This window comes from Balaenoptera borealis (assembly GCF_965194805.1).
Source record: "Balaenoptera borealis genome assembly, chromosome: 2".
In the NCBI taxonomy this organism is placed as follows: domain Eukaryota; kingdom Metazoa; phylum Chordata; class Mammalia; order Artiodactyla; family Balaenopteridae; genus Balaenoptera; species Balaenoptera borealis.
In genome coordinates, this window is record NC_138867.1 from 153396275 (window position 1) to 153410026 (window position 13752).

Genomic DNA, 13752 nt, shown 5'->3' on the forward strand with positions numbered 1-13752 from the left:
TTAAAAGAAGCTGCGGAGAATCCCCAAAGGTGACACACATAGTTAAGAATTTAATGTAGAAGGAACAGCCATAATAACAATGCCTCATGTTTCTAAAGCGGCGTTCCAAATAAAAATGTATGGCATCTCGGCGTTTTGTCTCCTCTGTCCTCATGACATCTCTCTGAGAAACTGAGGCTTCACTTGCTCTGTTTTACACACGGGAGAGATGGAGCCACGAGGAAGTGTGAGCTGGAACAGAATTGGGACTAAAATCCTTCTTCTCCCACCCCTCTCTCCTATTTGTCCATGTGGCAAATGCAGGATTTTTATAGTTTTTGGATTCTGTTCCCCACTGAATTGCCACATAATTGGCAGGCTGTGTCCCCATGCCTGCCTCACTTGGAACTCTCTGGAATCCTCAGTGAATGTACAAAGTGCCTCAGCTAACACAAGCTGTTGCCTCCAGAATCTCCTTATAAATGAGCCACAAAGCTTCCATAGGTCTTTCTCCTAGTGAGTGAAAATAAATAACACAAAATAATAGCGAATGCAGGCCGTGAACAGCAGGCTGAGGGAAACGGTCTCCTGTCCGTCTCTAAAGGAGCGTTGTATTCAGTTTCTAAATGATTCATCTCTTCCCTCCCCATCACTGGGGTCATTTTTGAAAGCCAACTGTTCATTGGAAAGGTCTTTCCATCCCCACAGACTACTACTGTGTAAAGTTTCAAGGTTGAGTTCAGCTTGAAATTTGAATTTAATATTGTATGGAATCACAAGGAGAAAAGCAATCAGCCTGCCTCGAGTGAGTTTTTTGAGCTGAATCTATATTACCGTGAGCACAAGTTTCTCATTCCTGCTGGAGGGCTCTGGAGTAATCAAGTAAACTCTCTCATCTCCCACTCTGCCCCACCCCCTTTTATCTTTCAGTGTCTGTCGGGTTTGAATATGAGACCTGCCCCAGTCTCATCCTGTGGGAGAAAAGGACAGCCCTCCTTCAGGGATTTGAGCTGGACCCTTCCAACCTCGGGGGCTGGTCCCTGGACAAACATCACATCCTCAACGTTAAAAGTGGTATGTGAGCACATTTCCTTTTCCCAAACACGGCCTAGTCTTGCCTCTGGAACCTTCTCTCCAGCCTTGACATTTAAGTGGTAGCCCCCTCCCCTTCCCGCAGCTCTTTTTCATCAAATGACCAAAATACTCGTAGGTTTTACCACCTTCTCCTTTTAAATGTCAAGGAATGTTGAGCTGGTTTTTCCAGACCATCCACATTAGTGTACCTCACAATTCTTCTTCAGTGATCTCTACAAATGTTGTCTTACCCCGTACCACGGCCTTGGGGTTTACCTATCCTATTATAGCTCTCTCAGCATCATGAGGAAGTTGGGGAGCTCCCCAAAGTTGGCGTTTCCTACTGTTTCTCTTCCCTCTGTCACTTCCCCTCATCCTCAGTAAGCCGATAGAAGTGTCCTCCCCAGAGGGCTGCAGTAACTGCCCCCATTTACTGCCCCTGCCCCAGGAATCCTACACAAGGGCACTGGGGAGAACCAGTTCCTGACCCAGCAGCCCGCCATCATCACCAGCATCATGGGCAACGGCCGCCGCCGGAGCATTTCCTGTCCCAGCTGCAACGGCCTTGCTGAAGGCAACAAGCTGCTAGCCCCAGTAGCTCTGGCTTTTGGAGTCGATGGGAGCCTCTTCGTTGGTGACTTCAATTACATCCGGCGCATCTTTCCCTCCCGAAACGTGACCAGCATCTTGGAGTTACGGTAAGTGACTGCACAGAAAACCTTCTTTTGCCCTATTGCTCCCACTGCTGCAAAACTTCCCTGGGTAAATGGTGGCCGCATGCGGGGTTCTTCAGAGAATACAGATTCTGTGTGATGGGCTGAGGTCTAAAACCTAGGCCTGGAATCAGATAAGGACTAAGGGAAATGCTTTGTGTATCTATAAAACACTGCATGTGTATTTAGTACAGTTGTCGACACCTGCCTTACAGCAAAGGAGAATGCCTTCAGTCATGGTGCTGGGGGTGGGACCCGGGTAGCTGTATTGTATAAAACCTTCACATGTGAATCTGATACATACCAAATAGTGAAAGGACCACTACTTTAAGCGGATGGTCCATTTCACGTGTTTCTAAAGTGGCACTTCTTAAAAATACAGATTCCTGGAGCCCACCCCCGGAGGCACTGGTTCAGTAAGTCTAGAGAAGGGCCAAGGCATCTTTTCTCTTTGACAGGCTCTGTAGAAGATTCTGATGCATGTCAAAGTTTAAGAACCTCTAACATTCATTTATTAATTCAGACATTTATATTGAGCACCTCTATGTGCTAGCTCTCTATGAATTTTCTGGATCTGTGCACATTTACTAGGATCTGACTTAGAAGTACTGCATAGGCCTTGCTAGGTGACTTCTGGCCACCCCTTGGGAGATTCCTCCTGGCCATTGCTAGCTACTGAGTCTGAAGTCCAGGTCTCTGTGCTGGACAAAAGCTCTTTGAAGCTCTCTTTTCAGGAAAGTTGATTCCAAGCCCTCAAACCTAGAGAGGGATCTGTAAGTAGAGGGAGAAATGCAGTCTATAAATAAGGGAAATAATTCATTCAACAAGGCCAATATATACTATGTGCAGAACTGTCTGGCAAAGGGAAAAAAAACAAAACAAACAACAAACGGGAACAAGCAAAGCCTCAGTTGTGTTTGTGGTCTGAAAGGGAACTACAAACTAAATCATGTGGACAAATTAAAAAATTTTCAAGAAGCACTAAATGCCATAAGGAAACTCTAACGGGGTAAGAAATAGGAACCATGGTGGTGGGAAGGAGGGAGAAGGAAGCTTCGTAAGATAAAGTAGTCAGAGAAACCTCTCATACTAGGTGATATCTGAGGTGGGACCTGAATGATGAGATCAGCCACGTGAAGACCTGGGGAAGAGTATCCCAGGCAGAGAAAAGTTGTGCAAAAGCCCTAATATCAGCAAATAGCCTGCTTATTTAAGGGACTGATGGAAGTCCAGTATGGACTTCTGAGAGTGTCTCAGAGTGGGGCAGAGAGGTAGATAGGGGACCAGTGCTTCAGGATCTGAATGACCATGTTGACATGTGTGAATCGTATTCTGCTTTTAAATTTATTTTATTGAAGTATAGTTGATTTACTGTGTTGTGTTAATTTCTGCTGTACAGCAAAGTGATTCAGTTGTACATACATATGCATTCTTTTTCATTTTCTTTTCCATTATGTAATGCACAGCCATTGGAATTTGAAGTAGGAAGGGGGGTGGAGCTGACGTGATCTGATTTGCATTTTTTCTGGCTTTTGGGTAAAGAATGGACTGTCGGGGTGTAAGACTACAGGGGAGCTGTAGCAATTGTCCAGGATTTGGGTGATGGTGAGATGGACTAGGGTGGTAGCGGGGGAGATGGGGAGCTTCCAATTGGGATATATTTTCGAAGTAAATCTGATAGGAATTGTGTTTATAGGGTGTAAAAAAAAATGAGGGAAAAAAAGAGAGAGGAGAGAAGAATCAAGGGTGATGCTAGGATTTTGACCTGAGCAGCCAAATGGGCGGTGGTGTTTTCTGAGGCAGCTTCAGCTGCCAAGTGAAGGACTTAGAAGAAGTCACAGGCTGCACCTACATTTTGTGTCTCTGAGGCCCCTCCTGGGGGAGAGATTAGTGCTCTGACCACCAGAAAGTGATGCTGAGGAGCTGAGACTGTGCCGGGCACTGGGAGGGGCAAAAGGAGAGAAGAAAACCCAGCCCCACCCAAGAAGGTTCCAGCCTCAGTGATCAGTGATCCAGGAGGTGTTTACCAAGCATTAGGGTGGGTCAGGCCCGTGCTGGGCTCTGAGGGTCCAAAAGGGGATGAAACCCAGGCTCAAAGAGCACCCATTCGAGGGTGAGAGATGGGGACCTGGGCAAGGAAAGGCAATTCAAGCTGAGTGTTGTAGAAGAGCCAACAACCAACACAGAGTGGAAACACAGAGTGGGGGAGGCCATGGGGTAGAGTAAGAGGGTGTAATCACCGAACGGCGAACAGTGAGAGGAAGAAGGGCGCAAAGTGGAAGAGGCTGGTTAATCCTCAGGCTGTCAGAATGACAATCAGACAAGCCACCCTCCTAGAGCTCCCCAACTAGGTCCCTTTCCCAATATGTTTACTTCCTTTTTTACCCTAGTAAAGCATCTTCTTTGTAGGCATCCTCTGGGCAGTGGAGAGCCGTGAAAGCAGGCAGGGAAGGGGGTGGAGCTAGCGCTGGGCTTTTCCATGAGGGCTGCGTGATTTCATCTGGCATTTGTCACCCTCCACATCTGGCCCTTGCTTCTTTGTCACCTCTCTTCCTGCTCAGAGCCACATCAGCCCTTGCCTGCCCATCCCCGCCTCCACACCTTGACTCACTCTACTTAAAATACCTTCTCTACCTCATCTCCCTCATCAGTTCCATCTTTAAGACTGGGCTCTTCCATGAAGCCCAGTTTCCCCACCAGAAATAATTCTCTCCCTCCCCTGGGCCACTTAACTCTAATTTTCCACAAAGGTGACACCATTGACTGCCTTGTTTTTTAGCTATTTCTGAAAGTCTGTAGGGCCCCAGGGTGTGAACTTCTGTAGAGCCGGCACCTTTGACATCTTTGCCCCTTGATGCCCAGAGCGGTGCCTGGCCCACAGGAGGGGGTCAAGACATGTTGCTTGAGTTAAAGGGGACAAAGACCAGCATCCACCCTTTGGTTGGAGTTTGTCCCGGATTCCACGTCTGTGAAGTTGCAGGGGCCACAACATCAATGGCACAAGCTGAGGGCCCACGTGGTGACATTGAGGACAGCTGCGGAGAAGTGTAACTGTCAATTTCCCTTCACGGCTGTGTGATTTTTTTTTTTTCCTTTATAACCGCCTTTGGACTTGCTCTTGTTTTATCAGCCAGGTATCCAGGCGATTAGAAGTTAAGCTTTAACAAGAACACTGGTTTGATTCTTCTTTTCTTCCCACTACATACCTGAAAACAAAGGGATGTCAATCCCCTCTCTTCAAAACAGTAACCAGCAAAGGGCGGGGAGGTGGGGGGGCGTGGGCGGGCAGGGAGAGACCTGTCGTGCTTCTGTCTTTTCTCCATTGTGAGTTGGCAGCTGAATGATCCAGTTTCGGGAGTCAGTGCCCATCCCTGTCTCACTTACCCAACCCAGAGCTGAGCCTCCAAACCGAATTTTATTTAAATGTTCGCTCTCCTTCTTCCTTGCTTCTTCCTTTGCCTATCCAAAACATGCAGGGGCAGAGTTCTATGTGCTTGAAAAACTTCTGATGGTAGAAGAAGCCTTATTCCTAGGTAAACCGGTTATCACCTGCCAGCTCCAATTCCACAGGCATTCAAAACATTTTCAACACCCACCTCCCCAGAAAGCCTGATACCCCACCTCTAGGAGCCCATTTCCCTTCTCATAACTATCACCCTCTTCAGATGGTCCTTGGAAAACCCAGGCCCTGGGGAGTAGAGTAAATCTGTCAGTCACTCACATCTTAGGGTGAACTTCGGTCAGCGAAAAAGCTTTCCTTTCTCCCCCATTTGAGACTATCTCAAGACCTGAACCCCAGTGTGAGGCAGTAAATGATAACGGACAGGACAGTATCTCTCTGCCTTTTCTTAACTTGGCCCCTTTCCATAAACATAAGAATCTCACACTTTCCTTCATGTTTGAAATTCTAATTTTTTTTTTCATTTTCCCATTATAAAATTATATTATGATATGAACTAAGCTTTTTTTCCAAGTAAAACACTTCCCCATGCTGAGATTCTGACGGTGCTATTGGGGTAGGTCAGCAGCATCATTGCACCAGGGAGGATGTTTAGGGGAGGGAATGGTCCAGCCCAAATGTGTGAGTGCTAGAGAGGGAAGAGACGCGAGAAAAGTGGGAGCCTAGGAAGGCGGGCAAGGGCAGCAGAAATTGAAAGTAAGCTTCACCAAAGGCCAGCTTTGCCTGAGAGTACAGCTCCAACAGACCCTGCTTAATGCCAACGTAGAAAGTTAGGGAGGAGAATGAGATTGTAGTCAGAGAGGAATGCTTTCTCTGTGAGGTCAGGGTATAAACATGGAGGTCAGGAAACAAAATATAACACAGCACCTACCCAGAGTAACAATGACAACAATATTTCCATAAAATTTTGGACAGTTCTTGGCACTGTGTTCAAAGCTCTTTCACCAAGGAGGTACACAGGTTTCACGGGGCCTGAATCTTACAATTTTGGAATGAAACTGACTATTATTTAGGATAAGAAAAGAAACCAAAACAAATTGCAAATTTTGAAAGTCTGACAATTAGTGCAAACATCACAAAATCCAGACAAATAACCTAAAATTTGTTGTTAATTAACTATTACACTTCCATGATATATGACTTCTCCATTGAGCACTCCACTTTCTGTAATGATGTTCGGTGAGTTGGCACAACAGGGCAGGAGGATTCCTGAAAGCCGTGAGTACCAGAATGGCTAGCAACCATCTAAAAGATGGTAGAAGGACCGTGTATGAGCCGCATAAGCACATCCGCCTAAAACTGAACTATATGTATCTCAACTCACTTCTCCTTAGTTAGAACTAAAACATACAAACAAAAACCGTGGCAGCTCCAACTCCACCCTGTTCTGTGGCACAGAGGGATAGAATTGAAATGAAAAGAGACAACAGTCTCAACTTATTGCAGCTCTGCGATTCTGAGCAGAACGTGAGGGGATTGGAACTCATCCGAGGAAGGGTCTGGCAGCGCTAAGGGAAGCAGCCTATTCCTTCCTCCACTCAAGAACCCATTTTTCCAGCCCTTACTCTCTCCAGGGCTCTCTACTAAGAATCAGCCGTATGGAAATGAGTCAGTCATGTCCAGATTTACTTACTCACTTCTGTTCACCATGAAGCTAGGAAGACAAGCACACACACATAAATCACAAGACAGCCTGCTGAGAGCTCCCTGAGACAAGCGGAGAAGGCTTGGAGAGACCCTGAAGGCTTTGCAGGGGAGTCACTGAGACTCCACAGTGTAAAGAGCTAATCCATCTCAATTCTCGAATCTGAGACACCACTTTTTCCTCAAAGGGTTGGTTTCTTTGAGGCCATGGACGCAAAGCCTAGGCCTGTCCCTTGTAAGTAGGGCACCTATGCTCTTCTGTTGGGTTGGCCCAAAAGTTCATTTGGCTTTAAGAAAAATAAAAGACCTTTTTCATTTTCACCAAGAACTTTATTGAACAAAGGATTCATTAACTGAACGAACATTTTGGCCAACCCAATACATAGACTGACTCACTGGTGCTCTTATTTGGGTTTGTTGCCTGCTAAACACCCACTCTGGTAATGGCCTTGGTCTGGAATAGCAGTGACCTCAGCCTTTCTCCAAAGTTCAGATCTACATGATCATTCGGACTCTGCAGTCTCAGTGACTTAGTCCCCCCTGCCTTCTCCTTCCCCCAACACAGATATTATATTAATCAACTTAAAGCAGATGTTCTTAGCAAAGAAGTAGGTCAGGTCAGCAGACCCAAATCCCAACCAGTCTTTTCACAAAATCTTGACTAAAAAAAAAGTGGAATTGATATTGCAATAATTAAGAGCCAAATATGACTACCACTGGTGGCAGATAACATTTCACTTTCATTAAGCAATATAAAATAGATGCGAGAATTCCTGGCTGCCACCCTGACACGCCAGGCTTTGCAGAATGAATCTTAAATTGCACTATGTCAGTCAGAGCTCAGGAGTTATCAGCATCATTTAATTAACTTTTTTTTTTTTTTTTTTTTTGCAAAAACTAACATGTTGGAATAAAATATAAAAATGTAATCCCTGTGCAAACCCACCACTAATGATGGCCCCCGGCAGAGACCTGAGCTGCACCCAGGCAGGAATCAGGGCATTAAACCCTCTTTGTTCCTTCCCCGAAGCTTCCTCCCTTAGCTAGAAGGGAAAGAGGGGTCAGGGGTTTCTTACACGTTGGCCTAGGAGTGGGGAGCACTTCTCTATTTAAGGCCCTAGCCTCTCTCCTCTTCTCCTTAATGCTCTTAAAATTCAGCCACTCGTCTGTTGAAACTGACGTGTATTTTTATTCTTAAAAGAAAACAGAAGCAACACTTTGACTAGTTTTCCGAAAAAGAATGTTAACTGGAGTCTTTGGCTCCAATTACGAGAGGATGGTATCGCCTGTGAGTTTCACTGATGGGTGTTATCTGTAAGAAAGAATGCATACTTGGGGGCCCACGCGTGCGAGGGAGATGGGCAGAGGGGAGGGGGCAAGGAACAGAGCGAGGAAATGGTTAAGACTCTCAGGGTTCAACAGGGTGTTTGGCAAATGCAATTGGCTGTGGGCAGGGCCGCTCTCTCTCGGGTGGTACAGACTCTGTAATGCACCAATGACAAATAGGTAGTACAGGCGTCACCACACCCAAGGCGGATGTTCCAAAGGCGTCACAGCACTCTTGACGGCTGAGCTTGAATTTGGCTTCAGGATCCTTTCACTCCCGCCCTCCCAGCAGCCATTACCAATCGATAGGTGTTGGCACTCAAGAGGTAACCTGTGTACCATCCCTTCATTAGCCTGTTTCACCTGTTGCCACCTGTGTCACGTGATGCCACATTGCTGGTCAGAGAATTCAGGCGTTCTTGTCTAGATTCTCCAATGGCCGGGAGGAATCCAGGGTCAGGGGAGCTTCCCAAATAATTGTGCTGGGAGCTGTCAGCTAGAAGGGAAAAAAAAAGAAAAAAGAGTGCCTTTTGGGGGGCCCCATTATACAAGAAATGAAAATGTTATGTTTGCTTTATCATCAATTCTTCCGCTAACTGTTTGTTCTTTTTCCTTCTGTTTTCTTTCTCTAAAGAAATAAAGAGTTTAAACATAGGTAAGATAAAGAAGTCTTTCCCGTATAATTTGATATGGTTCGTTTGCTTCCTTGTGTTTGCTTTTTGTTTTGTGCTTTCTTGTGTAATGTTGTATATTTTTATGTACCAAATATAGTAACTTTTTTATGTGCTAATTGTGTGTGGTGGATATGATAAGCTTTAGCAGTTATGAAATTCAGTCAAAAAGGAACCAAATAAGCTGACAGTAATTAGAATTTCCGGAAGATGCAAGTGCGAGGTAATGAACCCTCAGCAAACTTTCATCCCGACCCCTCAGTGCGGTTCATAATTGGGCTAAACAGTTGAGGCAAACTTCTGGCTTTTGTAAATGCTGGACTGGGTTCACAAAAGCTTTAATGAACTGGAAACGGGTCAAAAACTCATTTTCAAACTCCTTAATGATTTTTTTTTCCCCTGGATATATGGTCACTTTAAAAAAGAAAAAAAACAAAAACAAAAACAAGTTAATTGCCAATCTGCTGGTCAGAATGAATCCAACAGTCAGGTGCATTGGAAATTGTCTTGGAATTCAATCATTTTTAAGTATTATGAAGGGTGTGGACCGAGTACTTTTTGTCTAAGTAGGCTTTGTCATTCAACTGCTCTGAGATTATCACCTAAACCATATTGGTCCAATTCACATATATGTGCATGTTGCTCTGGGGAGCTTCCTGTTACAACGGTTAGGAAAACTCCAGGTTGCACTAAAATAGAAGAAAAGTGACCTTCTTTTTATTTGGAAGAGGAGGAAAAAAACAAAGCAATGTATTTTAATACTCAAGGGAATCAATCCTTCTCTTCACTCCTTGAAATGAAATGTTGGCAGAGGCTCCTGCGTGATGTTAAGTCAAAATTAGACAAAGAATAAAGTTGTACAAGATCATCAAAGTCAGTGCAAAAGCCACGCATAGGAGTCCTCTGCCTCCTCCATCTCAGGCACGCCCAAACTGGCTGGTTTTAGACACCGCCAATGGGCCAAATTTTTTAAAAAGCAGCAGTGCCCCGGAAGGACACCCCCTTCAAACGTCCAGACTCCATCTGACCTTTGCCGTAGCCCCAGTGTGAAAGCATGGCCATCCATCTCGCTGAGCTCCTCTGCAAGAATGTTGATGGAAATGAGTTATGAGGCCATGGGGAAGAATGGGCTCCCAGCAAGAACTGACCCCACCCCCTCAACTGGCTGCTCTTCTGCCAGAGATTTTGAAAAGCCTCCTTGAATTGGACTCCCTAGAAAGTCCAGAATTAATTATCTTGCTCACAGACAGGCACAGATGTGCAATGCCCTGATTCTTCTGATGATGGCACCAGCTCCTGTGTGGTCAGTAACAAAGTACAGCATCTAATTAGAAAATGGCATGAATTTTTTCCCTTTCTGCCCTAATTTGTTTTGCATGTATGGATAGTCTCTCAAGACTTAGTAGCCAAAAAAAGAAGATGAAGGAAGGAAGGAAAGGAACCCAGGTAGCCTACTCTCCCAGACCTGTTATCTAGGCTGGAATTTTAGAAAGACCTTGACTTCTAGTTGGTATGTCTTAATAGCAACCTGAGGAGAGGCTGTAATTAAAGACGGTCTCGACGCACAAACTGTTCCTAAAAATGGCTTCCTTGTTCTTTTCTTCCTTCACTCAGGGAAGAACCCAAATGGTGGTGTTTTCATTAGTAATTTACCAGCTACTGTCTACAGGACAGATGTATCCAACACTACCATCGCCCTCACCTTCCCTTCACCTTTCCCAGCTCCTCTCTTCCCATAATTCCAAACTACAGTTGAAAAATAACTGAAAAAAAAAAAAAAAAAAGACCTGTGCTCGTTTTAGGCATGTGGCACCAAAACCTAGTCTCCCACACTAGGACAGAGAGGCGTCTGCTGCTTGCATCCTAGGGGCAGTGATACTGATCACCGATGTGGGAATAGCACGAGTACCCATTCTGGTCTCAACCTCCAGCCAGTGACAGACACTGCAGAGGGAAGAGAATGTAGGGTTTGAGCCAAAAGGGACATGAGTGATGCTCTGATTTGACTTCTTTATTACCCCAATAAGGAATCTAGGACCCATCGTGTCCAAAAGACTTCCCTAGGTTCGCCAGCTGGGTCCAAGTTGAGTTTAGAGTTTCCTGTGTCTTAGTCCTGAGCCAAGTTTACAGATCTTACCCTGTCCTCGTCAGCAACACATAGGACAGCTGGACGCACGGCAGAGAAAGAGATCCAGGTCTCTGAGGCTTCATGCTCTCCTAATTCATTTCCCCCACCCTGAGGTATCTCTCTCCTAGTGTGTCTTAGGTCCTGGCAGATCCTGGGCCATGCCTGTGACCTCACTGTTTTACCCAAGATTTGAAAACTACATCTCCTTCCTTTACAGTTCAGATTCTGGACATGATATCGGCAAGATATCACATGTCATCACACAAGATACCAACTTTGTTCATATCCACACCGAGGAACAGTAGAGAAGATCACGAAGTTAGGAAAACTCCAGGTTACCCCAGTATTCATGATCTAGTACCTTGGAGGCACTGAGGAAGCATAGATTAAAAAGAGGACATTGTCCCGTGGAAGTGTTCCTCAGCCCCACTCGCGAACATAGTAAACCCACGGGGGAAAGAAAGGAGGCTGGCAACCACAAAACACAAACACAAAAGCAGTATCAGAGTGAGATCTTGCGCAACAGCTAAATGAAGCAATGGTATTCTAGCATGAAGGGAAGCGATGAATTCTCTGATAGCGTGAGGAGCTTAAGTCCAATCAGAAGCAGCTAAGAGCCATGATATGTTAGAACACTAACTTATTACGTTAGATTCTTTCCAGTTCACTAAAGTGGAAAGGCAGCGGAGGTGGGTAGAGTCTTGCTGGGATTTCTGTCATCTCTTTGACCCAGGAGGCCAGCTGCATAGCCCCTTCTCATTCCTCTGTGTGCTTCTTCTCCTAAAGCAACAACCCAGCACACAAGTACTATCTGGCGGTGGACCCCGTGTCCGGCTCTCTCTATGTGTCTGACACCAACAGTCGGCGAATCTACCGAGTCAAGTCTCTGAGCGGAGCTAAAGACCTGGCTGGGAATTCAGAAGTCGTGGCAGGGACGGGAGAGCAATGCTTGCCCTTCGACGAAGCCCGCTGCGGGGATGGAGGCAAGGCTGTGGATGCCACCCTGATGAGTCCTCGAGGTAAAGCCTGCACAGGAAGAAAGCCCTTCCCCAAAGAGAGCTTGCCACACACATGGCTCCCTCCCTGTTGGAACTGAACTAAGCCCAGGCAGTCCCAAACGCAGCTTCCCCTAGAATAATTTAACTCTGCTAGATGGCTTGGTGTGTGGGTGAAATGTTTCTTAAAGAAACCGGATTTATTTACTTGAAGTAAACTTCATCACCCGCAAATGTCTTTAGGCTACAAGTGGAAAGTGGGGTGGATTGCTCCTGGAGATTGCTGGCTGCCGCCAGTCACAGAGAGTCAGAAGGAAATGTTCACTCTCCGCGAGCCAGAGTGCCAGCTGTGTGGGCTGCAGACAGAACAGAGCCCGGTAGGAGGGCCTCCAACCACTCTGCAGCTGTTGTGTTAGATAATAGTGTACCTAAAGTCAAAAGCACAGTACCTGACATTTTGCAAATGCCCCATAATGGTAGCAATTAAGAACGGGTATCATTTCCAAGGGCCTGGATTTGGGGGGGGTGCGGTTCTTGGCCCTGATGGATCTCTGTTTGAAAAGGACTAACTGAAGGTTAAGGGCATGTTAAAAAAAAAAAAAGAAAGAAAGAAGGTTAAGGACCCGTCATTTGAAGGTCCAATTCTTGTTAGCATTTTTAGCTATGCTGAAAGCACACAGCAGCATGAAATAAGGATGGGGAGCCTTGGGCTTGCGCACTGGGGTGAAAATGCAAAAGCAATAGAAGCTGCTGTCTGCCTCTTACCAAGGGAGTGCTAGGACCAGCATTCCCCCCGGAGTATCAATGGAGTCAAGGCTTCATTGGGAATACTTCCTGGGGGATATATGTTGACTTAGGAGTTTGTGACTGCAAGGGTCATTGTTCCCCAGCCTTATTGTTGCAGTCAGTTGTGAAGGGTATTCAAGTAATTTACTACCAATAATTTTTTAAGCAGTGAACTTGGGAAATAACATCTTTTCTAAAAAGAGCAGATGCAAAATGATCTCCCCATTCCCTCATTTGCAGCCTTAGTTCATTTGCAGCCCAAGCTTCGTTCTTTGGCTGCGTGGTGAAGCAGCCAGCGCCCCAGGAATTAGGCAGATCTAGCACAGTGCCCCTGAGAAAGGGTATCACCTTAAAAGATTGAGAGCCGCAGCTCTCAGTGTGCTACTCCAGTCAGGTCCCTAATCCAAGAAGGTAATGCCCGGTAGGGCATCCCTACCCCCAACCCCATCCTACCAGCCCTGCTCTTTGCCAAGAGACGCAGTCCCACTGTTTTTGTCTTGCTCAGGTATTGCAGTTGACAAGAACGGGCTCATGTACTTTGTCGACGCCACCATGATCCGCAAGGTTGACCAGAATGGAATCATCTCCACCTTGCTGGGCTCCAATGACCTCACTGCTGTCCGGCCACTGAGCTGTGACTCCAGCATGGACGTGGCCCAGGTGGGACTCTCTCTCTCTCTCTCTCATTTCTCATCACTATGCCACACCTGGTTCTGAGCCTGAAGTTCTCACCTGGGGCCTGCTTGGGTTGGAAGTGCAGTGGGAGGAGGAGATATAGATACCGATCCCAGGTTTGTTTGCAGAAGGCTTAAGATGAACTAGACAGCAGGATGGAACGGGACATGTCAGATAGAAATGAGAGAGAAGTAGAAAAAGAGAATGGGAGAGGGAAATTCTGCTCAGAAGAGTGGAGCTGGTGACACACTCCAGCCGTGGCAGATTATAGGGTAGGAGTTACTGTGTAATTACCTTTCTT

General features: G+C 46.0%; 1 protein-coding gene across 14 annotated transcripts in view; it reads left to right on the forward strand.

Annotated features, from left to right (window-relative positions):
- The window catches only part of TENM2 (teneurin transmembrane protein 2), a 590108-nt gene that overhangs the window by 508785 nt on the left and 67571 nt on the right, over nucleotides 1-13752 (forward strand). For 12 of the 14 annotated variants that reach the window (XM_082378741.1, XM_082378737.1, XM_082378742.1 and 9 more), the window contains 5 exons: nucleotides 910-1053; nucleotides 1502-1751; nucleotides 8831-8851; nucleotides 11782-12014; nucleotides 13282-13436. In XM_082378741.1, coding sequence (XP_082234867.1) covers nucleotides 910-1053; nucleotides 1502-1751; nucleotides 8831-8851; nucleotides 11782-12014; nucleotides 13282-13436 — 803 coding nt within the window. The remainder of the gene's footprint in view (nucleotides 1-909; nucleotides 1054-1501; nucleotides 1752-8830; nucleotides 8852-11781; nucleotides 12015-13281; nucleotides 13437-13752) is intronic. The other 2 variants (XM_082378738.1, XM_082378739.1) reach the window with 1 other exon arrangement.